Genomic DNA, 26,159 nt, shown 5'->3' on the forward strand with positions numbered 1-26,159 from the left:
GAGATGCTTTGCGGGAGAATATTGGTCTCAATGGGAGAGCAGGGGGGCTATGATCGTCGTCTCGGGGAATTGGGTGCGGATGGCGTGGGTCAGTTGCGCATGCCGAAACCAGTCCATGGGTGCCAGGTCGAATTGTTCTCGCATAGTCTCAAAACCCAGGAGGCGCCCCCCTTGTATCACATGTGCTAGTGTGTGTATTCCTTTTGCTTGCCAGTGACCAAAGGAGCCAATTTTCACTATTTCCGAGAGGAGCGCATTGTGCCATATGGGTTGTGTCAATGTTGGCTGTCCTTTCCAGCCGATTAGTTTGTGTGGGTCCCGCCAGGCGCGACGGATGTGGTGGGTCATTTTGGGCAGCGCCGGGAGTTGATAGTGGGTGGCGTAGAGGATTTGCAGCGGTGTTAACAGGGCCATGGTCTCCAGTTCGATGCGGGTGTGTGGTAGTGTGGGGTCTGCGTGCATCCAGTCATTCACTACTCCTATCTGTGTGGCCAGGTAATAGGTGCGTATGCAGGGTAAACCAATGCCTCCCTCCCATACTGAGCTCTGGAGCGTGTCATGGGTGATCCTGGATTGTTTCCCACCCCATAGCAGTGTGCGCAGGTTCTTGTCAATGAGTGCGAAGGTTTCTCGGGGGATGGGGAATGGGGCATTCTGGAGGACATACAACAGTCTGGTGAGGGTCATCATTTTGAATAGTGCGGCTCTGCCCATTAGCGATAGGGGAAGTGATTGCCAATGGGGGGTGTCTCTGTTGAACCGCTCAATTACTGGTTGTAGGTTAAGTCGGAGGAACCTATCGAGCGTCGGGTCAAGCCGTATACCCAGGTATTTCAATTCCCTGATAGAGACATGGTATGGGCAGGGCTTCGGGATCGCAGACTCGCCACCCCGAATCGGGAAGAAGATGGTTTTGGCATCATTAACCTTTAGGCCCGCAAAGTACTGATATTCCCTGAGAATGAGGGAGACAGCCGGGCACGAGATGCTCGGGTTACTGAGGTATATGAGCAGGTCATCTGCATAGAGCGAAAGGCGGTCTTCTCCCCCTCCTGGCCAAACGAAACCGGTCCAGTTGGTGTTAGCTCTAAGCTCAATCGCCAGCGGTTCGATGGCCAGGAGGAAGAGGAGTGGGGATAGCGTGCATCCCTGTCTTGTGCCCAGACCCAAGGGAAATGATTTTGAGGACCTACCGTTCACCCTCACTGTGGCCTCCGGGGATGCATATAAAAGTTTTACCCATGATATAAATGTCTGCCCCAGGTTCATCCTAGCCATGCTCTCCCACAGGGCATCCCACCCCGCAGAGTCAAACGCCTTCTCGAAGTCCACCGACAGGAGGGCGAGTGGGACTGGTATTTTCTTTGCCCTGGACAGCGGCAATTGGACTCTGCGTAAGTTCATTCGAGTTGATTTATTGGGCATGAAACCACATTGGTCCGGGTGGACGAGGGTCTCAATCACCTGCAGTAGTCTGTTAGCGAGTGTTCTGGCGAGGACCTTCGCTTCGCCATTGATCAGGGATATCGGACGATAGGAGGCGCATTCCTCCGGGGGTTTCCCAGGCTTGTGTATGACTACTATGCATGCCTTCCTGAGGTCTGGGGGGAGTACTCCTAGTTCTCTGCTGTGTAGGAACATGCGATGCATGTGGGTAGGTAGCATGCCACCGAGGCATTTCCATGTTTCTGTCGGGAACCCGTTGGGGCCCGGAGTTTTCCCGGGTTGGAGCTGTGCCAGCGCCTCTTGCACCTCGGTGTCGGTGATGTCAGCATTCAGGAGATCTGATTGGCGCTGTGGGAGTATCAGGATCTCGATTCGGTCGAGGTATCATGAGTTTTCAACTGGCGTGTTCCCGGCAGGTGGGGTATAGAGATTTTTGTAGTAGGCGGTGAATGCCTCGACAATGTCAGTGTGCTCTGTCAACAGTGTTCCATCCGGCGATCTGATGGCCCTTACATGTCCCCTGCTCTGTTTGCGTCTCTCCAACCAGGCCAGAGTCTTGTTAGCTTTGTCGCCCCGTTCATATATTTGGCTCCGGACTAATTGGTGAGAAGTTCGTGCATTATCTAGAGATAAGTTACTAAGGGCGTCTTGCACCGCGAGCATCGCCTCCTTTGCTTCTTGGGTGCTTTGTATTAGGATTTGTCGTTCACACTCCAAGACGCGTGCTTCTGCTTCTCTGATCTTCTGGACTTGACGTTGTTGGTAGGTTGAAACTGCTGAGATAGCCTCCCCCCGAAGGACTGTCTTGTACGCCTCCCAGATCGAGATCGGGCAGTCCACGGAGCCCTCGTTGAGTTCGAAATATTCCGTTGTCTTTTTTTCCAGCTCCTCAGCAATTTCAAGGAGACGCAGATGGTATGCGTTTAGGCGCCAATTACGATCCGGGCGGCGGCAGGAGTTTTTAACGGTTAGAAGGAGCGCAGAGTGGTCCGAAATTCCTCTCGCGAGGAATTCAGCGTCGAGAAGCCTGTGGTTTATGTTGCGGGGGATGAAGGCATAATCAATCCTGGAGAACGATTTGTGGACACCCGAATAGAAGGAAAAACCTGCCTCGTCTCCATGAAGTGAGCGCCATGTGTCTGTCAATCCCAAGGCCTCGGCGAACGCAGCGAGCGGTGTGGAGGTGGGGCGTGCTCCAGATCCCCTATGGGTTCTGTCGACTGCGACGTCCATGACTTCATTAAAGTCCCCCCCAATCACCCACGTATCAGCCTCTTCTTCCAGGAGCAAGCTCTGTAGTTCGGAGAGTAGTTCTTTCGTCAGCGTGGGGGGGGGCATAGATTGCTGCCAGGCCCCATTTCTCGCCCCACATGTCAGCCAGTAACAGTACATAGCGGCCCCGGGGTCTGTCCTGATCTTCCTAACCTGGGGAGGGACACGCTTGTGAACGAGTATCATCGTGCCCCTAGCGCCTTTCGCGAATCCGGCATGGTAAGTATGCGAGTAGTTGGATCGTTTGAAGAAGTTAGTGTTTGTGCCTATCAGGTGTGTTTCATTTAAGAGGGCAATGTCCGGCGAGTGTCGGTTTCGGCACTGGAGCACCAGTCTCAGCTTTATGCTGGAGCCGAGGCCGTTTACGTTCCAGGACAGTATGGTTACCTTGTTGGAGTTCATCCTATCTGTGTGAGTCCTCTTGTTGGGGCGTCTGGAAGGATTAGTGGCATTTGCGCTTTTTCCGGGGGCATATGTCGGTTTCCTCTCAGGGGAGACATCCAGGGGCTGCCCCGCACTGAAGTGCCTGATGACTGGCAGACAATTGCGTCCACGGTCCTGGCCAAAGACAGTGTTTGTTTACCTTGCCTGCGTTCGTCGGCTTCCAGCCTTCTTGTCTCGTGATTCCGTTTCCTTGGATCTGCAAAACTCCCCCCACCCTGTACTACCCCCCCCAACTGGGAGCACCTGTCGCCCAAACATTAAACTTATAACTTGGTGAACATAAACTTCCTCGGGATGAAACCGAACTCGGGTGTTAACCTCTGCGGGGTCACCCGGACTGCGCTTGAGACTTCGGTGCCTAGACGGTGGCAGCCGCGATAGTGTAGTTTCCGTGGTATCCCGTGGTGAGTTCAGTTCTGTGATGCCCAGACCTCATCCGTTCCCTGTGGTATTTTTGGTGGGACGCTGTGGCGATTCGGTTTCCGGGTCTATCTGAGTGAGGGATGGCGAGCTCTGCCCAGGCCCGGGTTTGCGAGCAGACGGTCAAGAGGACGAGCGTCGGGCCGCGGGCCCATTGAGGATCTGTGTTTCAAGCCAATCTTTGGGGTTGTGGAATAGGTGGGTCGTGCCCTCGTGGTGGACCTTGAGCATCGCCGGGAAGAAGAGAGAGCGAACTTGATTGACAAGGAGTGAAGTTTCTTCTTGACAGAGTCAAACGACTGGCGGGCCTTTTGGACCTCTTTGGTATAGTCCGGGTAGAACCCCACTTTGTAGCCGTTGTATGTGATTGGACCGGAGGCCCGTGCCATCTGCAGGATAGCATCTCGGTCCCGATAGTTGAGGAAGCATGCAATTATTGTTCTGGGCGGGGCTCCTGGGGCAGGTCGCCCGGTGGGTACCCTATGTGCTCTTTCAATAGAGAAGAATTTCGACAGTTTCTTGGGGGCGAAGATGTGAGTCAACCAGTCTTCTATGAAAAGTTCGACACTGGGGCCTTCCTCTTTCTCCGGGATCCCAAGAATCCTGAGGTTATTGCGACGTGCCCTGCCCTCACTGTCTTCGGCTCTGTATTCAAGTTGGTTGACTTTTTGGGCAATTATGGCAAGTTATTGTTCCAACTGGCGGACGTTATCTTCTGTGTCCGACACTCTTTGTTCCGCTTCTCTGACCCTGGACGATAGGTTGCGGAGATCTTGGCGTAGGAGAGATACTTCCGTGGAGACTCCGCCTATCTTGAGTTCCAGCGATGTTCTCGAGTCCCCAATTGCCTTCATTAAGTCATTCAAGGAGTGTTGGGGGTCCTGAGTTTCTTCCTTGTTGCCTGCTTCCGCCAGGTTTTGTGTCTCCTGGCGAGAGGGGGGCCTCCACTGTGTAAAGGTCCATTTTACAGGGATTGTCGTGGAGACCAAGTTGGGGTGGGCTTGTCGAGCGTCTATCTTTCGCTCCTCTGTTCCTGTTCCTGGGCCCCGGCAGGGCTATGTAGGTTGCTGAGAGCCAATCCCCTGTTCTGGCTGGTCCGATGTGCTTGTTGGAGGGTCGGGAGTCCACTGGAGGGGTGTCTGTAGCTGCGTACACGTAAGGACCGTGCCCGCAGCCTCGACTGTGTGATGTTCCTGAGTGACGTGCAGAGGGCCGCTGTCTCCGGCGCCGGTCTCTGACACCTCACCGCGTGCACGACCGTATGAGTAGTATCTCCCCAGGGGCCGTTGATTGTAGGGCGGCAGCGCGGTCTCCCAGCGGTAGTGGTACCCAGGACCCCTGGTCTGGGACGCCCAGTAAGGCTTGGGGGGTACCTCAGTGCGTGATCCCACCAGGAGTTATTCCCCCTTTGTGGGGTGTATGTCCAGTGATTTATGCCTGTGGGGCTATGAGCTCTGCATCAAGGGCCTTTGCTCCCCCCAACAATCATGCCACAAAGATGGCCAGTCCTCTGGGGCTTTGAGCAGTTTCGCGGCGTGGGGGTGAGGTTGCAGACGATTACACCAGTACAGGGTGCTTATAGAGGTGGGGGGGGGGCACCTTCAGTCCCCGCCGCTCACCTCTGTTGTTATCTTGGGGTGTGCCGCCTCCTTCGTGCGGGTCGGTGTCCCGCAATTCGCTGGATTAGGAGGGGTGGAGAGGTTGCCCGTATCCTGTTGGTGCTGCTGGGGGAGCGCAGCACCATGTTTCCTGTGTCTGCGCCACAGCTCAACCCCAGGTGCCGCAGACTCGCTGATGGGGGGGGGGGGAGGGCAGAGGGGTTCCAGCTCCTTGCCTTGTCCCGGTTTGTGTAGCCCGGTCCGGCAGCGCAGGTGGGTGTTCCTCCCCAGGGAATGGGGAGCGCACTCAGCCCTCGTAGACCAGCTCCTCCGTGGTCGGGTCTGCCATGCTGCCGGGGAACGCGGGAGAGGTACGCCGCTCCCCCAGCGCAGGACACTGTCCAATTGTTCGCAGGGTTGGCAGGGGAGGCTGCACGTACATTGTGATGTTGTGGGGGGTGCAGCGCCGCGCTGCCCCCAGCCTTCTCTCCTTCCCCGCTGTGTCCCAGCCCCAGGTGTTGCAGTCTCGCTGATCGGGGGTGGGGGGAAGCCTGTTCTAGTTCCGCCGAAAGGGTGCCCCGTGTTGTCAGCTCCCAGTCGCTCGATGCGCCGTGGTTGTCTGGCCGTCCTCCGCCAGGGGATCGGGTTGCGGCGGCCGCAGGCGCGGGCTGCCAGCCGCGGTCGTGCCACGATTCGGGGCCGCTTCTGGACGCCTTTTCTGGATTCCAGCTGGGGGGAGGGAGAGGATGCCCCCCCCCCGCGGTGGTCCATAGGCGTGATATCGCCGACCGTGGTCCAAGGATCGCCCGTTCCCTGGGGCCCCAAGGCCGCGACCGCTCGTTTGTAACTTTTTAACAATGCACACAGTATCTTGCAGTGCAGTGGGGATACATTTGAATCACTCTAGTCTTTTACACTTTGGATTTTTGGTTACGTTTTATATGGGCCTAAAGACAAGCAGGTGGCAGCAGATATAGTTTTACAATTTTTGTGTGCCATTTCTAGCGCCCTAAAATGACCATGGTATGAGATGTTCGTGCGCTCTTTGGCCATATTGTTGATTGGCCAACCTCCTGCCTTGCCAGTTCAGGAAATCTTATATAAGGTCATGCACGTGCCCGGGAAAGCTGCTGCTTTCGTGGGTTAGTAATACCTTTGTGTGTGCATGGCTCAGGAAGTGGGTGGGACTGTCTGGTCCCACTCCAGATCCATGGTGCCAGTGAGTCTAGGTGTGGGGCATGAGTGAAACAATACTTGTCCCAAGTTGGACAACTAGTTGCTGTTTGAATGGTGCCGCTCCTTACCATTGGTGGCCTTGGACATTTAGTTCTGGGCTTGATTTTGGATAAGAAGAGGACTGCTGCAGCCATTTCTTCAGATCAGCATTGTAGCCAAGAATCCTGTGTAGAAGAACAGCTGACTGACGATCCGAAGAAGACCCCTGAAGAATCCTAGTATCCCTTCATGTGCCTGGCCCAGTGAAGCCCTGCTGGACTACCTGATCTGGGAGTGGCATGTGCAATGCTTCAACCCTTGGACTGGTGGGAGCGACCAGATTTGATGTGTTCTTGAGGATCCAGCTGTCCTGAGCCTTTGAAAGTGTCCCTGAACCACCTGGTGGACTGACCAGGTCTCCATTGGGCTACCTCGCTAGAACCGTTTCTGTGCCGCGCTTGCAGTTGGAACTTTGGTGGTCATCAGCTTCTTGTGTCAGTCGCCTTCCTGCCAAATTTCAGCCTCCCAGCTTCAAGGGATCCTTCTTTGGAAGGTCTTATTCAACTGTGAATGGAAGGACGCCTGCTGTTGTCTGTGTGCAGTGGCTGCTGCTGGAACTCGCCTTCCCCCGTCCTGTGAAGTGTCCTGAAGAGGTCTGCATCAGTGCTTTCTGCATTTCTCCATCGCCAAGGGTTGCACTCTGCTCCTGGGCCTGAACAGAAGAATCCTTGCACCCGCAGCTACTGGGCACCTCTCACCACAACCAACGGCGGGAAAACCAACCTCCAGTGACCCCCCTAGTTAATCCATCCAGTCCTCTGGGAAAATTTGAGTCGGGGGGGCAAGTAAACGCAAAGCATTTGTCTCCCCCTGTCCGCCATAGGATAACATTGAGGACAAGTATCTTTGTATGCTTACTTTCCACTGCTTTCATCAGATATTTTCTGGGGAGAAGCATTGCGACTTTTGGGCACAAGGCCCCACTCTTCATAGAGTTTGGATTTCTGAAGCTAGGGCATGTTTGTGACTTGGTTCCATCTTACTGCATCACTTCATTTATTGAATTAAGTTATTGAATGCATTTTAAGAACATATGGTGACTGTATATGTGTTTATTATTGAGTGTTGTGTGCCATTATCACCTGCTTGCTCAATTTTTTTGTACGTCTTTGAGGACTAGAATAAAGTATTTTTACACATTCCTGACTTAATTGAATGATTGTGTGCATGATGGTGTGGACTCATTGTGGACCTCTGACCCCACTCACACGCTCCTGGGACTAGCCTTCACTGCTCTCCATTGCTACCTTCAATGGTTTTTGGAGTTCCCCTGTTCACTATAACTAGTCGGCCTCCTACAATCTGTCCACCAAGCCAGATTCTAGAAGTCCATCTTGACACATTGATGCAATGACTGTGGAAGCTGTGCATTTTACAGATGATAGCATAACAGAAAAAAACATAATATACTTGTGACTTGAAATAAGATAAATGTTTAAGTGCTTCCTTAAAAATAATGTGGCTCCTATTTTAAAGATTGCAAGTGGAACATATCAATCTACGTATATAAAAAGGAGCAAACATGCTTTCGTCTTATGGTAAACTGATGGACACATACATGTAAAATCATTGCTGAACTGATGAACTTGCATGTCAAACAGTGCAGCAAGATCATCTTGTATAGGATGACACTTGACAGGCACTCCTTTTCGGCTGTGGCCTTTTCCTTTTCATTGGCCTTGCCCCTGGTTTGGTGCTTCTGGCTGCTGACTGTCCAGTTGTTGTAAACCCACCCTGCTGTGGCAATGCTGCTCATTATTACAGTAGCTGAGCTGCACCAGTGTCATGCAGACTGTCTGGAGCAGTGTGCAGCATGGACTGCTTGACAACACTGCATTCCAATCTTCAAACCGTGGGTTTTCATGAAAATTGGTAACCACCACTGTCCTTCCATCCTCGGCCATCCGGTCCATGTATAATGATGAGCTGGACCAGGATGGAGAGATGCTGGCCACACTGTTGTTGCTTTTAGTATGACTACGACTGACTGACATTTAAGATAATAAAGCTGCCAAAACACCAAATCGTAATCAAACGCGGGACTGTGCCCTGCAAACAACCCCAAAAATTAAGAACTGTTTCTATGTGTATAATCCGACCTAAAAGCATGGACTTGCTTATTTTTTTACTATCACTGGCACTTGAGCAGCAAGTGCTTGGATAGCCTTTTTGTTTTCATCCACAACTTAGTATTGATCTCATGAACTACAGAATGGGGCACAACTGACTGAGTTTAATTTCTTTGAGACTCTGAAGAGAACCCGTTGTTCCTTCATGATGGGTTTTAATGGCATTATGAATTTATGCAGCCTGAAACGGTTATTTTCTTTATTCCGCTGGGATGTGGTTCTATAGGGTGCAGGCAGTGAGCAGAATAGTTCCCATTGCCGACTCCATTGAATGGCGTGCAGCTGGCCCAATTTCCCCAAAACGCCATGATCTGCAATGCCAATGAACATCAACTACTGCATACGATCTGTTTGAAGGATTTTACTAGATTAAATGAGTGAGATTCATGAAGACCAATCGGCATCTTTGTTGTCAGCATTTTGTTATATGACCTGACGCCAATAGGCCAGCATGGCTGCATAGTCGAGGCCTACTCTCAGGAGAGCAGAGGCGAGGGGTGGAAAAGAAGGTACATGGTAGCATACAACATCTCAAAATAAGGGATTGTCCCCATAGTATAGGCAGCTATAGAACATAGAACATATAAACATAAAAAAGATTTGTACTAATTACAGTTTTCTTAATTAACAATCCAACTTACTTGATTAGCGATTTTGTTATAGGAATTTGTTGTATCACTGGAAGTTATTGTAAATCCAAAGGCCTTAAATAAGCAGCATAAATACTAATTATTGTATTGCTCCAATGCTAGTGTGAGGTGAAAAGGATAGCTAAATGAAAAAGCATGATGTAAGGAATAGAGTTGGAACACAATGTTGCAGAAATAGTTAGTGCTCTCTAATGTTTGGTAGACCTGTAATCTCAAATGATGTAAACACTATTTTAGGCCTCCCCACAGTTCCATGAAGTACTCCAAGGTGTAATAATAAACTTGCCACTAGCTACAGCAGGAGGACATGGTTTAGTTGTGGGGAAGAAGGATCCTTGCCTGCCATTAACTTTTTTTCTATGGCTCTCTTGTGCTCCCATACTATGTGTGTGAAGCTTCTCTCGTTTGTTCCTTTCTATTCTGTGACCTTTTTAGAAATGTATTTCTATTAGAAAAGGTGGAATCTAAGTACAAGCATGAACATAATAAAGGGAGCTCTTGTGCTCTGTTGCTGTGTCACTCTTGTGTGTGCTCTGTACTGCTCTTTATTGCGCTCGCTCTGTAGCACGCTTGTGCTCACTGCCGAGTGCACTTTGTCCCATTCTCTGTCAATCCAGTTGTATCATCATCTTTATTTTTCTTCTTATACTTGAAAAAACAGTAGGCAGTGGAAGGCTACTGATCTTTCAGCTAGTCTGAAGGTGTTTTTTTGTAGCATGACCGAGTAGTCTGGCTAATCTTTAGGGAGGGAAAGTAGGGCGACACAAAAGTCCACACACTTATGAAACGGAAAATACCACAATGGCACACAAACATATATATCTTCATCAAGTTACACATATTTCCATGAGTTCAATAAATGATTGATTTAAGGCTATATAAAACACAATAAATATGCCTAGTGTGTGTATAACAACAGTAAATTGTTATGAGACACAACCCACTGCTTTATTATGCCTACGTCCTCTACCTTTTGATTATATGTAATTAGACAGAGACAAGGAATTAGAAGAAAAGGTGAGCCAGACAATAAGACACATAATATTAATAATCATTGCACATAAGAATCACTGTGACCCTAAACCTTTTAGGATATTTTGGGAAAATACAGTTCTGCATCTTTGTGTCCATGTAGGAGCTATACTGGAGAAACCCTTTTAAACGCATAGCCAGTGGCCACCAAAAGTTAGGCTAAGTTTAGTCTTATTTTAGTTACACTCCTAGAGAAAAATAGGTACCTAGTCTGGCTTTCTTGTAGGCAGAAGTGTATCACAGATTTTAGAAATGCATATAAAGTCTTTGCTACAGGCTAAAATGTCATTCCTTGGCTTATAACTCACTGGACTTCAGTGGAGTACAGGAAAAAGCGCCAGGGGCAGGTGAATGCCCCCAACGTCACTTTAGAAGTTTTTCAGGTGGGGGGCGCTGTTGCGCACGACAAGCATGGCTGCCTGATTCGAGCGTTCCGGCCCAAGAATCATCCGTTATATGAAAAAATGCTGATTCGGAGCATGTTGCGGGATACCGACCACACTGAGACGTGCCGTGGGTGTTGAAGCACCCATACGAGAAATCCTGGAGGGATAGGTGCCTGGGCTGAGGAGTTACGAGACTTGGTGTTCACCGCGGGGAGGAGCGGTGGAGCGCGCCGATCCCCGGAACCAGGACATTGCGGCGCTGAGCCGCTGACGCTCTATCTGCTGGGGGCATAGAGAGGAAGGCCTACAAGGATGTAGTGAGCACGGACCAAGACTGCGTCGGCCCGCCCCGAGCTGGTCGGCCTATACTCCCTTGCTTGGATATTCGAGAGCGATCCGAACACAGTGGGGCCGGATCAGAGCTACAGAGGCCCAAAAAGAACCACTCCCCATACACCGCCTGCCCGAGGTGACGCGACCGAGCGCCGGAGAAGTGAAGTCCCCCGCACCTGAGGGCCAGCAGTTACGAAGGTAGACACAAGGCCCTTCAAAATCCAAAAACGATCCGGACACAGAGGGACAGGGTCGGTGCTGCAGCTGCCGGGGGAGGATTGTTCCCGGTGCGCCGCCTGGCCGAGAGCTGGAGGGGTGAAGTCCCCCGCGGTTGAGGGACCCACGGCTGGGGTCGGGGTTGGACGGCTCGAGCGCGACGCCAGTATATCCTTTAACAAGAAACGCTGGAGAGCGCAATCCATTGGAAAATATAGACGTATGTACTGGACTTGGCGGAGGGCCCTGACTGAGGTGCAGTGGCCCGACGATACAGAGTAGTAGGTAATAACTTCATATTCCTACGACCCCAAACTACGGTGAAGAACAATATCCCCTCAGTTTGGCCGGAAACAGACTGCCTAGAGACTCCAGGGCCATGGGAAACACGAGGAAGCAAGACAAGATGCCGGAGGGAGCGAGCGCCAAAAAGAAAGGACCGATGGACTCATACACTAGCAGCCAGGCGGGAAGCAGTGAACTTGAACCAACATTGGCGGCTTGCCCTGTGCCCAGTATAGAGGGCGAGGACAAGGTTCAGTACTTGACTAACATAGTCCAAAATGGTTTCCTATCGTTGAATATGAAGCTGGATGACATTGTAACGACCATTGGCACATTGAAGACTAGAGCTGACAAACATGACCAGAGACTAACGGAGGCGGAGAACAGAATTGGTACTACCGAGGACACGGTTGCTCGCCATGACCAGGACATTGCCCAGCTAAAAGACAGCTTGAACAAATTACAAAACAAGTGTGAAGACCTGGAATCGCGCTCGAGAAGAAATAACGTGCGCATTGTTGGTGTCCCAGAGTAGTTTGGTAGAGACAAAATGGAAATGCGGGTGGAGCCCTCTTCAAAACCCTGTTTGGAGTGGACTCCTTTTCAGAACACTTCCTGATTGAACGTGCACATCGAACACTGGCTCCGGTACCGAAGCCTGGGGCACCGCCCCGCACAATTATCGCAAGAATGCTCAACTACAGTGACAGAGATGCGGTCCTTCGGAAGGCAAGAGAACTTGGCACGCTGCAGTATGAGGACAGTCACATACACATCTACCCAGACTTTGCCACTGGAGTTCAGGCCAGCCGAAGATCGTATGAGCCATTCAAAAAACTTCTGAGAGTGCGGCAGGTCCCGTATGCACTGATATTCCCGGCCAAATTGAGAATCCAATATGGAGGAAGGGCGCACTTCTTTGAAAATCCTGCTGCAGCCCAAGCCTATGTGGAAACCACTATTCCGCTGCCCCCGGAGGGCCGAGGACCGGATCAGAATGGAAGACGCCCGCCTGCAGTGGAGGACTGAAACTTGGCTGAATAGCCTGGCAAATGCAAGTAATATTTGATGTTTCGGAGGTGGTCGGCCCCGTGGGGGCTCCAAGTAATCCACACCGGGTCGTGAGCCCGGTCGGGTGGCCTCGTGACTGCAACAAAGCACCCTCAGGAATGTTCCTAACGGTTACTAGGGTTCATCGTCAAGTTGGGGTGGATGATGTGGGTGGAGGGGGGATAGGGGATGTGGGGATGTTTTTTGGTATTGCGACCACCTAGACGAGTTTGAGCCTGGTGGGAAAGTTTGTATTGATGGATGTTGTAGGTTAATTGAAATGTGGTCTCGCAGACAATGGCGCTATTCAAAGGCTGTTACTGGGTTACACAAGGTCACTTCTGTACAAATATGATGTATACACACACCAAATGGGAGACGGACTGCGGATAAGATTAATGTCATGGAACGTCCGAGGCCTTAATAATCCAATGAAAGTTAGGAAGGTCAGTAATTATGTTACTAGGCATGGGCCTCAAATCTTAATGTTGCAAGAAACACATGCACAGGGCCTGGTCAATGAGAGAATACTGGCCAAATGGGGCAAATTGCGCTATTACACAGACTATTCATCACAGTCTAGGGGGGTTTTCACCCTTATACATAGCTCGCTGTGCTTTATAACCAAGGGACACCTGGTGGATCCGATGGGAAGGTATGTAATGGTGTGGGGGGAACTACCGGGGAAGCATATAACCTTGTTAAACACCTATGGACCAAATCTAGACGACACTGATTTCTATTTACAAATGCTCGATTTGCTCGCCAAACACGATGCAACCACTGTTCTTTGGGGTGGAGACTTCAATGTTGTATTAGACCAGGCCTTGGATAGATCCGTCAAGGTAACTAGGCCACCTCCTCTGGCGGCACTAACTTTGAAGCAGATAATTTCGCAACTGTCCCTACAGGACGCCTGGAGGGTGCTCCATCCGGTCGATAGGAGGTTTACATTTTATTCTTCCATACACGACAGTGAGTCGCGCATAGATTATTGGTTTGTATCCTCAAATTTAGCACACGCCCTACAAAACTGCGAAATCTTTCCTAGCACACTATCGGATCATTCCCCGGTGTTGCTGGAGATCACTTTGAAAGATGCCCCTAGACCAACAAGGAGATGGAGAATGCCTAGAGGCATATTGAAAGACCCAAATGTAGTTGAAACTCTACATATTGAAATTGCCAATTTTTTCACGGACAACGTTGGGTCCGTAGATCACATATCATCAGTGTGGGAGGCTTTTAAAGTCTGGGTCAGGGGGGCACTGCTGTCCAAGACCACTGGTCTGCTGAAGGGAGTATGCTGTGAATTGGAGAGGGAAGAGAGGGACCTGAATACATTGGAGGAAACCTATGGCCGCACACATAGTGGGGACACTCTGGCGGAAATCCACAAGTCCCTTAGAGATTTTGATCGGCTGGCAGCTAGGGAAGTGCAATATATAGCAGCCCCTACCCGGGCTCGCAGATACGGGGAGGGTAACAAGGCAGGAAAAATTCTGGCCAACCTGGTAAAACATGAGAAACAAATTACTCCGATCGCTATGATCCTAACGGCACAAAATGAGATAATAATGAGCGAACAAGGTATAAATTGCTCAGACTAAAAACTACCTAGCTATGTTGAGTCTCCCTAAACTCCCAGAGGAAAGCAGATTGCTGCTGGAACAACCTGTCACGGCAGAGGAGCTCACAGAGGCAATTAAAGAGCTCAGATCTGGCAAGGCACCGGGCTCGTATGGTTTAGGGGCTGAATTTTACAAAGAATTTCGGGAGGAACTGGTCCCCGTGCTGTTAGAGGTGTGGGAAGAGGCCCTGGGAAAACAAATATTGCCCCCGACAATGCGAGAAGCTATAATCACAGTATTGCCTAAACCCCGACGCCCGCCACAGGATATGTCTTCATACAGGCCCCTATCCCTGATAAACGTAGATGCAAAAATCTTTGCGAAGGTGCTAGCAAATCGCGTATTACCCTTAATGCCCACGCTGGTCCACCCGGACCAAAGTGGGTTCATTCCCCAAAGGTCCACTGCCTTGAATCTGCGCAGGCTGTTCGGCATAATGTCACAAATAAATCCGAATAAACAAGCAGTAGCGGTGTCCCTAGACGGCGAGAAAGCATTTGATTCAGTTTCGTGGGAGTAGCTCTTCCTGGTGCTTGTCGTTTGGGATGGGCCCCTACTTCATTAAATTTGTTAGAGTGCTATACACTGCCCCGGGTGCAAGGGTGTGCACGAATAGAATTATATCCGACCTGGTTGAGTTGGGCAGAGGCACCAGACAGGGGTGCCCTTTTTCCCCTAACCTTTTTGCCTTAACAATAGAACCCATGGCGGTGCGGTTGCGGCATGTAAACAAAGGTATAACGCTGAAAGGAGCCACCCAGGTAATATCGCTGTACGCGGACGATACACTATTGTATGTACGCGAGCCAGACAAAAACATAGCCCCCTTCATGGCAGACATTAGTGAATTCACAGAATACTCTGGATATACGGTGAACAATACTAAGTCAGAAATGTTCCTGCTTACCCCCTCTACAAAACGCCCTGCCCAGACATGCGGCCTTAAGTGGTCGGAGCGACATATCAGATACCTGGGAGTACTGGTTTCAAACAGCAGGCAAACCCTATACTCTGATAACCATGACCAGGCGCTACAAACACTCAGTACCAAGCTACAGGTCTGGGGGCACCTCCCAATCTCATTACACGGTAGAATCGCCATTCTCAAAATGATTGTACTCCCCAAGCTACTACACTTATTTGTAAATATTCCTATATGGCCAGGAAAGGAATTCTTCTCCAGATTGAGATCCATGGTAGTGTCGTTTCTGTGGAACGGCAAGGTGGCCAGGATATGCTGGGAAAAGTTGACAGAACCGTACGAAACAGGGGGAATAGCAGCACCAGATTTTGAGCTCTACTGCACAGTGGCGCAAGCACAGTTTGCGAAACACTGGTACGATGAAGAGAACAACTCACCCCACACGTGGATAGAGGAATACACCACTGTACCCACAAACATTAGATCTGTTATATTTGATACGAGACACAGGGATTCCTGTGATTTTGACCCTGTGAGCTGCACCGTAAGGGCCTGGGGGGCTATATATAAAAAGCTGAAAATAGAACTTCCATACAACCCTGAAATTCCGCTATGGAAATACCCAAATGTTCCCCCTACATTCGATACCAGTATACAGGAGGCCTGGGACCCCGATATGGAGATGAAAGTGGGAGACATGGTCATAGATGGGAAGTTCGTAACCCTTGCAGTATTCACTAGGGGTGTGGGAGGAGGTCCGCTCCGTACGTTACAATACTACCGGATGAGATCCGCATATCAAGCGCGGTGGCCATCCTTCCCTGATGAACCTCCCTCCCACCCATGCATACAATTAGTTACAACCCGGGGAGGACTGGGAATCTCTAAATTGTATAAAACAATCCAAACCCACACCCCCACGTCCAATCGAGTGAAAGAGAAATGGGAAGTGGATATGAGAATGCAGATACCTGAAGACAAATGGGAAAGATATTGTGCACTTACAAAAAGGGTGTCCCTCAATGCGGGATTGCACCAAATACAGTTTAAAATCCTTAATAGATTGCACTACACCCCTGCCAAAATCGCTAAATTTACACCTGATGATTTGGGCAACTGCCCCAAATGCGGGACCCCCCAGGCGGGATCCTATCATATGTATTGGGAATGCCCGGTCGTGGCAAGATTTTGGGAGAAGGTTGCAACCATGTTGACAGACATCACGCAGATTTCCCTGTATCTGACCCCACAAAAATACTTGTTTGGGGATATTGGGAAATGCTCTGAAAAAGTTAGAAGACTGTTCAATGTATCATGTGTTATTGCCAAGAAATGTATATTACAAGTATGGAAAAGCCCGAACCCCCCCACCATGAACACTTATTTACGTGAACTAACTTATATCAATGAATGTGAGGAACAATACGTGCTAACTTTACCAAGTACGAGTCGACCTAAAGACATTTGGGGCCCTTTCAGGGCATACCTATGCGATATGCTCTCGGACAATGAAACAACTATGTAATCTGTAGATTCTTAAACATCTGATTGAAATATTGTTATATGAAGGACCATATGTTGTGTTAATTGAATGCTGCTGTAACTGTTGAGACCATCAATAAAGAGATGTAAAAAAAGTTTTTCAGGTGAGTTAGACGTTCCACATGGGAATCAACGGGGCAAAATTATTAGGCATCACCATGGTCTTGGGGAAGATGAGGACTTGTTTTCCCCAGCAGATGTGTGGAAAGTGCGTCCACCAGCCACAGGGGATGCCAGAGATCATCCAGTTCCAGGTTCAAGACTTAGCAGAGATACAGCACCATAGGTTCAATGCGTCATTGGAAAATGATGTCAAAGCCTGCCTGCAGGGTACGACAGTCATTTATTGACAGTCATTATTTCGATGGGTTTGTTGCCTAGTTTTCGTTCTTGAAAAAAAAAACATCAAAAGGTTTGGGGGGGGTCTGGAATCGTTTTAAATTAATAGGGGGCAGTGGATTTGGAGGGGAACCACCCCACAAAGAAAAATACAAATGTTGATGAGTTTTTTCGAGAAAAATAAACTCGACAAAAACCCCATCGACAAAATCACTGACGATAAATGAACATAGAACCGCCTGCAGAAAGCTCTGACCGCATAGACCCCTCAGTGTAAGCTTTAAGAATAATCCACCATCCCAGGCACCAGAGGTTAGCTACTCCCTGTGGCTTAGTCAATTCAGTAAGCCCCCCCAACAACCGTTTGAATATACTGTTGCTTTTTCAGGTGTGGTTTACAGGATTCAAACAACTAGGGACTTGAAGCTCAGTCCAACAATTGCCCAGAATGTTGAAAAGAAGAATAATCACCCTTTCTAGGAGTGGGCTCTCAAGCCAAAGTAGCTTTCAGTGACACAACGACTGAAAGAAGGTAGCCACCCAGCAAGATACGGCCCTACAGCAGAGACAATGGTGGGTGCGTCTTCGGATGGCCCAGAGGAGAGGCAGGGTGTTGGGCTCCCAACAACAAGGTGAGAGACCCATGTGGTAAAGACCGAAGCTACTGTAAAACAGCCCAGAGGAGGGTCGCAGCACGGAAAGCCTGGCCCAGGAAATGAGATTGACCGGGGAAGGAAGAGGAAGATCCAGGAAAGAGGTCCAGCCGCCGAACGTCTGAGCCAGACTTAAGTCAATGACACCGGGTCCAGCCAGTAAGGCCAGATCTGGTCTTTCAAATGCAGCAACGGTTAAAACACTGCCAAAATCCTCCAGCAGGTTAGTAAACTACCTGCTCACCATGAAAGATCCAGTAAAACTGAGTGTAGGCACACAATCTCCCCAGGATATACCCACACCCAGGAGTACTGGACTAAGCCGGCCCACCAGTCACACTAAGGTGCTAAAAACAAAGGGTTACACAGCCAGCCAATCTGGTTGACCCCTGAATCTTTCAATCCCCAAGATCACCCCAGAGGATGTGAAATGGTAGGCCAAATGCCAGGAATTGGTCCAGATCTCTTTTGAGGGTGCATAGCTGGTCTCGCAATGAATGCACATCGGCAATTTCTGAGCTGCCTTTTGTTTCCCTGAACAAAAAAGGCCTATAAAACAATATAGCTGAGAGGATGACTTAGAAAGTCACATCAGTACTGCAATGGCCATAAAAAGAAGCATTGGGTTACTAATGTGTTCTATAGTCGTGCACCCATAGTGATGCAAAAAGCAAATTACAGCTGCCACCAGCCTATTCCCAGCAACCAATGTAGTGCACTATAATCACTCTAGGGACAAAACGGGGGCTTAAAAAGCACCTCTGCCGCTCGAGTAATATGTGCTACATGGAGCTATATACTCTTAAAGGGTTGCAGTGCTATGGGTGCACAGTAAATGTTCCTCTGGCCACAAAAATACATCAGAGAGCCCAAAAACTAAGAGTGGGGAAAAAGCTGAAAGTAAAGGGTTTCCTAAATAGGACCCACAGAATTCTGTTTTAATGCCTAGCTATTTGCTTAATTTGGTTTTCAAACAAATTCCCTTTGCTTTTAATTAGTCTTAATTTCCTAAGGGCAGTTTTTGACGCTTACATATGTTTATCAATGATTTTATATGACGTAAAGGAATGTTTTTACATACTCCCAGGTTTTGTGGCAATATGCATGTATCGTTCAGAAGTCGAGTTGTGAAGAAACATTGTATATGGTTCTGAGCATCCCTAAATATTTGTTTGTTGTACTCCTGTGTAGGGTGTTTTCTATGTTTGAGGAGTCCATTCCTTCTTGTTTTTATTTGTTTCCTTTGGTGTTGCCTACGTAGCCTGTTGAGTTGACGTCCCATTTCATAAGATGCACTAACTGTTTTGCCTTTATCTTTCAGTATGTCATTGAAAGTGCCCGACAGAGACCACCTAAACGAAAGCATTCATCTGGCGGGAGGTAGTTAATAGATGCCCTGTTACGTTTGATCACCCTTATTGTTCTGCAGCATGTGTTTGATTTGTAGAATTGTCCAGATTGTAATGGAAGCTATTCAGTACAATTATATCTTAAAAATGTGATCCAGCAGTCCCTTAATGTCTGAGTTACTGTTTGGAAACTGTCTTTTTATATTTTCAGGAAATCTGTGTTTCAAAAGCTATACGACTTATATTTAGAAGAAAGTGAAAAGGAGCCGGATATACAGGTAAATCATGCTTCCATTTCGACCAGTTTTCTTTTCCCAAGTAGACCATTTAGGCAACTTGTTAGGCAAGACTTGATGTAGTAACTGTGTGAGACTACACAACTACATGGTATAGGTAACCCACCTTTTGGTATAGGGCTGTACTACACAGATTGGTAGTGTTATTGTGCAGCCAGGCCTATCTCAAGAGGGGTGAATGTGAGCTGTAGAGCTGTAACATTGAAATTCGCAAATACAAGAAGCCAAGTAACATTAGCGGCAAACACAATCGATCGCAAAACAAGCAACTATTCAAATTCAGAAAAGTTGTAAAACTAGAATCTTTAGCTCCATTGTCTCCTTCTGTGAAGGCACCTCCAGTTAAGCTCCAACTCAAAGGTTATGCATTCTCCAAAAAATAGAAGTATGCCTAGTTATATGGCAATTCGAAAAATGATCCTCAGTTAAAGTAAGACCAGGAAACGGGAGGGAAACCTTGGGCGGTGTATAATTGTGTCTGCCTTTTTTAATATTTCATATTCTAACAATCTAGGAAAATAGCGGCTACTGTGCATGTTCAAAACTTTACCGTAATAGATGAAGCATAACCAAAAGGCAGTAGAACCTTTGTGAGACAGGCATGGTGTCAAGAGAGACACAGACTCTAAAGGGTTGGTTTGAAAACCTTTATTTACTAAGGTTCCTGGGTTGGTGTAATGCCTGACTGGCCTGAACTCTAAAAGGGTAAATACCTTAACTGATGTTTCTAATGGGCGTCGTTGTCGAATAGTCCAAAATAAATGTCTGTCTGTGTCTAAACCTATGCTTGTCCTCACTATGTACAAAATGTGATAGGAAGTCTTTTCAAAACAAGACAAATAGTGGTTCAACAAAAGTGGGAAACCAAAGTTGGTTTCAGGTGTTCTTCTCACCAGGTGCTGTTTGGTCAATGTCACACAAATGAGTGTAGTTAACAGGGCTGTTCGGAAGACCTTCTTCACAGTGCCCTTGTAGTTATTCTAACTACATTCAGTGTCTTGGAGTTCCTTCGGGTTCCCTTCCCCAAGTCTCAGCTTATTCAAGTTTCAAAACGCCATGGAAAAATTGTAACAGTTCCTTTTGTAAGCGTCTCTGGATTCCTTCCCCACGCGTCAATCCTTTCAACAGTACAACAAAACAAATACGTCTCCAACTTAGTTGTGCCTCTCAGGGTTCCCTTCCCCAAGCTCGGGCCCCTTCAAACCTTCAACACAAAGTCACTGTTTATGAGGATGTTGTCTTTACTAGGCCTCTCAGGGTTCCTTTCCCCAAGCTTTAGGCCTCTTCCAGCTTTCAAACACAGAACATCATATTTCGCAGTTCTTTCTTGATTCCACAGGGTACCCTTTCCCAGGTTTTAGGCCCCTTTAATTCAAAACACAAACTCTGCTGGCTAGGCTTTTCCTTATTGACAATCTTTTTCATAGATCACCCTTTCATGGGGTAGAATCGGAGGATTTCGGAAAAAAAATGCCAGGCTATTTGCTTTTCCTAGGTGCAACCCTTTTGCTCCTCTTTTTCTTGCTCTTACTTTTCCTGATACCTTTTTGTTTCCCTTCAGATGCTTCCTGCACCCCTTTACTTCTTTCCTTTCCGTGCACACTTGAACTGTTTACGCTTGCTTTCTTATCGTGCCCCTGGCACTTGTCCTTTATTCTTTCCGTGCTACCTTGCACCTTCTTTTCTGTTTTCCTCTTTATTGTTCCCATGGCACCTTTCCTTGCCTCTTCACGTGCCCCTCTCTTTTTCCGTTATGGGCCACTCACACCCTTCTGCTTCTTTTCACTTTCTTTCACTTTCTGCTACACTCAGTCTTTTTCTCTCTCTCCTCTCTAATGTGCTTTTCTTACTTTTTACTTTACTTTTGCTTGCAGCGGTGCTTTTAGCCTTTACACTTTCTGCTTTGCTCTTGCTTTCAGCCTTTATGCTTTTTGCTTTCAGCTTTTACACTTTCCTTTCCTTGAAATTCCGTGCCACTTTAACTGTCCGGGCCGTTCTCCGACTTCACTCCCATCCAAACGCACGCTCCCAAGTTTCTCTCACATTCTCCATGAAACTCACCAGGCAGCATCGCATTGAGAGGCGGTTCCTACTGGAAATGTGTGGTTGAGGTCAGGGTCTCACCACCTGCCCCTAAGACACACTTGGGATCGGCACTGGCCCCAGGGGAATGGGCACTCTCCTGGACCTGGCCGGCAGAATGCAGGCTGCGCTTCTTTGGCTCCCTGGAAACGCGGCTCCCTCGCCATGCTGCAGCCCTTAATCCACACTGGGGGATGTCTCTGCAAGCAGTCCACTTCCAGCCTGTAGCTCCTGCTTCTTGGTTCCACCGGTCAGGACTGCTTCCCCAGTTCGCTGATTTCTGTGTGCATGACAACACCTTTTTATAGTGAACAAACCTGTTAAGTGGTGTAAGGTGTGAGTAGTTACTAGTGAATGCCTGACCATGTCTGACTCTATTAGTGGTACAACCTGAGTTCTTTCTAGGGTAGGTTTTCCTTACTTTCTCCATGTTATTCCTATGGGTAATCTGCCCCCTCCTCATCTCAGTACTTGTTGGAAATGGGGAGGGAGAGATGAGGTGAGATTGTAAACGCCCCACAAAAGCTGAGGGAGAGTAGTTTAGGGTGTTTTCAGGACTGGGGAAATACCATGTCTCGTCCTCTGGTATCCTCCTCCCAATCCCCCGTAACCCTCCAATCAGGTGATCCTCCCTTGCTTGTCCACCACCAGGGTCGCGATCCAAAATTGATGGTCCTTCCCTGGCCACCTCAATGGAAGATCCTGAGGGAGTGGGTGGGAGAATACTGCCAGGTTTCTCACACCTTTTAAATGTGAACTTGAAGGACCAATCCGAAGTTATGAAGAATTTTGCTACTCTGACCACAAATGTTGACATTGTCATGAAAGGAATGATCTGTAGTACAGTGGCGTCAATGCTGGCCTCTTGCATTGCCCATTTGACCCTTGTAACCACCATAGGAGAGCAGTTAGAGGACTTTCAGAAGGGCATTGTTAGGGAGATTTATAATTGTTATGCTTCATCCCCTCTCCTAGTGAGACCCTCAGCACTTTCTCTTGCCTTCTGGACCTTTTTCTTTCAATCCTGAATGAGTGGAGCCTTTTTCCACTTATTCATTCTTGTGGGTTCTGTCTTTTGTATTTGGCATATTGTAGTTTGGCTTTCTTCCTGCCTTGCCAGGTCAGTAAATCCCATATAAGGTCATGCACTTGCCTGGGAAAACTGCTGCTTTCACAGGTTAGTTCTGCTTTTGTGTATATGTGTGGCCCTGGAAGGGAATGGGACTTGTGACCCCATTCCACATTTGTGGACCCAGAGAGTCTTGGTGTGGGACATGAGTGAAACCAATAGTTGTCCCTGATTAGACACCTACTGGCTGTTTTAATTGTGCGGATTGTTACCATTGGTGGGCTTGGCTTGCTCCCAGGCTGGAGTTTGGATAAGAAGAGGACTCCTGCAGCCATTTCTTCAGATCAGCATTGGAGCCAGGAATCCCCTGTAGACGAACAGCAGATTGAGGATCTGAAGATGACCCTTGAAGAGGCCTACCATCCTTTGAGTCTAGCACGGTGAAGCCTGTTGGACTACCTGAACTGTTAAGGCCATGTCCAGTGCTTTAACCGTTGGATTAGTGGGACCAATTAGTCTCTATGCCTTCTCGAGGATCTAGCCTTACTGAGCCGGTGTACTGACCAGCTTTTTCATGGGATTCTTCACCAGAGCTTTGACACTCTCCTCTCTGATGGCTAACAGATCCACTCGGCCTGGAGGGGGTGTAGCCCTGATCTTTCCCGAGTGGATTCCTGCCACTGTCATTCCCAGTCAGATTTACTCCTCTTTCGAATGCCTTGTCTGCAGGCTTTCAATCTCTCCTAGCTACTCTTACTGTTGCTACTCTCTACCGCCCCCCTGGGCAAATCATCCCTTTTCTCTCTGAGTGGGCTGACCTTTCCTTCTCACTCCTGGCCTCAACCACACAACTTCTCCTCCTTGGTGATCTCAACATTCACCTTGATTCTTCCAGTCCCTCATCCCTGCTCTTTCGCGAACCTCTGCGATTCCCTCCCCCTCTCCATCCTCCCCTCTGGCCCGACGCACTCTGCAGGACATACACTTGATGTCTTGATCTCCTCTGGCCTCCCCCTCTCTAACCCTCTGACCACTCCTCTCTCCTGGAGTGGACACTGCCGTCTCTCCTCTCATCTCTCTCTCTCTCTCTGCCCTGCCCCCCCCCCCAAGCCAAGCCCACCCCAACACTGACACCTACCTTCTCGGACATCCGACCTATGAAGCGTGTGTCAGCTGAGGCTTTCGCTGCCACCTTCTCTCCCCCCCTCACCCTCCTAGCTGACTCACACCCTGACACAACCCTGTCGCTTCTCTACGCTTCTATATCTGATACTCTTGCCCCTGTCATGAGGATCCGCTTGAAGCCCAAAGCCAAGTGCAATTCCTGGTATGACTCGGACCTAGCTACAGTTAAACGTAAGTGTAGGGCGGCTGAGAGGAGATGGAGGGCTTCTTGTTCACCCTCTGACAAACTGGCCTGTCGCCTGCTCCAAAGGCAATACCGACTCTCTGTCCGCACCAAGAAGAGAGTCCACATTCAAGCCCGTTTCTCTGCGGCATCTAACAACTCAGCTGAAAATCTGCAAGGAGCTTGCCAACCCTGCCGCAGTCTCTTCCCCTCCTCTTGCCTCCCAGGCTCTGCAATGCCCTTGCCTCTCACTTTATCTCTAAAACCCAGGATATCCTGTCCACCCTCTCCTACCTTCCCCCTCCTGTTCCCCCGCAGTCTGTGCTTACTGACCCCCCCTTTAACCACCATGCCACCCTCCTCCTCCTTTCTCCCCTGAAGAGGTTGCCAGGCAAGTCCGATCTATGAAAGCCTAGTCAAAACAGGTTCATCCCTGTTCCTCTAAAACCATCAAGGACCACATTGACACCCTCACTCCGGCCCTTGCTGATTTTTGCAACCACTCCTTTGCCTCAGGATCCTTCCCCTCCCTTCTGAATCACTCTCTTGTGCATCCTCTTCTCAGGAAACCCACAGCTGATCCTTCCTGTCCGGCTAACTATCGCCAAATTTCCATTACTCCCTTTCTGGGCAAACTCCTGGAAAAGCTGGTCATCTCTCAGGTTAACCTTCACTCCAATTCTGTTGGCTGTCTCCACAACCACCAGTCTGGCTTCAGAGCGGCCAGAAGCACGGAAACTCCTCTCCTGAACATCAGTGAAGATCTGCTCTCTAACCTTGACTCTAACTTTCCCTCTGTCCTCATCCTACTCGATCTCTCTTCTGTCTTCGACACGTTCAACCATACTATCCTGCTCAACTGTCTCCGTAATAACCTGGGTATCACTGATCAGGCTCTGGCCTGGCCGACCTCTTTCCTCTCTGATCGACCTTTCCAGGTCCAAATGGGGTCCTTCCTATCATCCTCTCTACCTGTGGTGTTCCCCAGGGGTCTAACCTCTCGCCCTGGCTTTTCAACCAATACCTGGCAACTCTCACCCACTGCATTGCCATTTTCTGCTCAAATTTCCAGTGCTACGCTGACGACACTCCTCATTTTCAGGCTGCCTTCGGCCACCTCCTCACCCTCTCTCATCTCTGATTGCCTAACTGCCATTCAAGATTGGTGTGCCGCCGATCTTTGTCTGAATGCCAGCAAGACGGTGATCCTCCTCATGGGCACACCTTCGCCATCATTTCCCCTCACTCTCTGGCTGGCCTCCCTTGGCCCTCCTCCTACCCCAACCTGCGAGGCTAAGAACCTTGGGGGTCATCTTTGACTCCACACTTTCCTTCTCAGCCCACGTCTCGGAGGTCTCTAAAAAGTCAAACTTCCTACTGCACCTCCTCAGAGGCACTCTGCCTTTCCTCTCCTTCCCCCAGAAGATCACTGTCTCCCAAGCTCTGGTTCTCTCTAGGTTGGACTATTGTAACAACCTCTTACTAAATCTACCTGCCTCTACTATCCGCCCTCTGCAACTAATTCAGAACAGGACTGCGAGACTTGTCCTTGGCCTCAAGCCCAGGGATCGTATCTCTCCAGCTCTGAAATCTCTCCATTGGCTCCCAGTGGATGCAAGGATTACATTCAAAACCCTCTACATTGTCCACAAGGCTTTCTGTGGCCTGGGTCCAAAATACCTTCAGCTATCCCTCTGAAAGTACCTCGCCTCTCGAGCTCTTTGTTCCTCTTCCTCTAACTCATTCAGGATCAGTTGTTTTTCAAAGAAACAAGCTGGGGGGTAGATCTTTGTCTTCGGCTGGGGCCTCCCTCTGGAACAGCTTCACTGCCACTCTAAAAGTCGAGGAGAACCATCTCTGGTTCCGGAAGCACCTCAAGACCTTCCTCTTTTCTTCTGCCTTTGTTCCCCCTCTCCCCTGCTGATCTGCTCTCTCTTGGCATTGTGCACCTGGCCACCCTCTGTCCCCTGGGCCCAGGTACCTGCTCACCCTGCCACCCACACGCACTGCCTACTGGCCACTCCTTGCACTGGGGACTGTATCTGTACCTATACAGTCACCCACCTACCCATGTTCTTCTTTTTCTGCACTTATCAGACTTACCCAGTCTGCTGCCATAAACGCAGCACTTGCCACTTGCTGGCTGCACTAGCACTGCTTATTGCCTCCATTATCTATTTATTTTTATGTATTATTATTATTTATCTGTTCTCCTCTGCACTCTCCACTCTCCCCCTTCCATGCACTGTTTCCCCTTTCCCCTTTGCCATGCACTTGCGCGTTCTAAATGTCACTGGGCCTAGTAAGAGCGTTGTTGTGTTCTCCCCTGTTTCTCCTCCCCTCCCTTGCCTTGTCACGCTCTGAAACACTTGTGAACGAGCACGTTACAAAT

The 26,159-nt window shown here is 49.1% G+C and overlaps 1 protein-coding gene across 9 annotated transcripts in view; it reads left to right on the top strand.

Moving 5' to 3' along the window:
- Positions 1–26,159, top strand: part of SUPT20H (SPT20 homolog, SAGA complex component) — a 759,353-nt gene that overhangs the window by 109,423 nt on the left and 623,771 nt on the right. For all 9 annotated transcript variants that reach the window (XM_069640776.1, XM_069640779.1, XM_069640782.1 and 6 more), the window contains 2 exons: positions 18,945–19,003; positions 19,184–19,250. In XM_069640776.1, the coding sequence (XP_069496877.1) occupies positions 18,945–19,003; positions 19,184–19,250 (126 nt within the window). The remainder of the gene's footprint in view (positions 1–18,944; positions 19,004–19,183; positions 19,251–26,159) is intronic.

This window comes from Ambystoma mexicanum, chromosome 7q (genome assembly GCF_040938575.1).
Source record: "Ambystoma mexicanum isolate Mex_15411 chromosome 7q, UKY_AmexF1_1, whole genome shotgun sequence".
NCBI lineage: Eukaryota > Metazoa > Chordata > Amphibia > Caudata > Ambystomatidae > Ambystoma > Ambystoma mexicanum.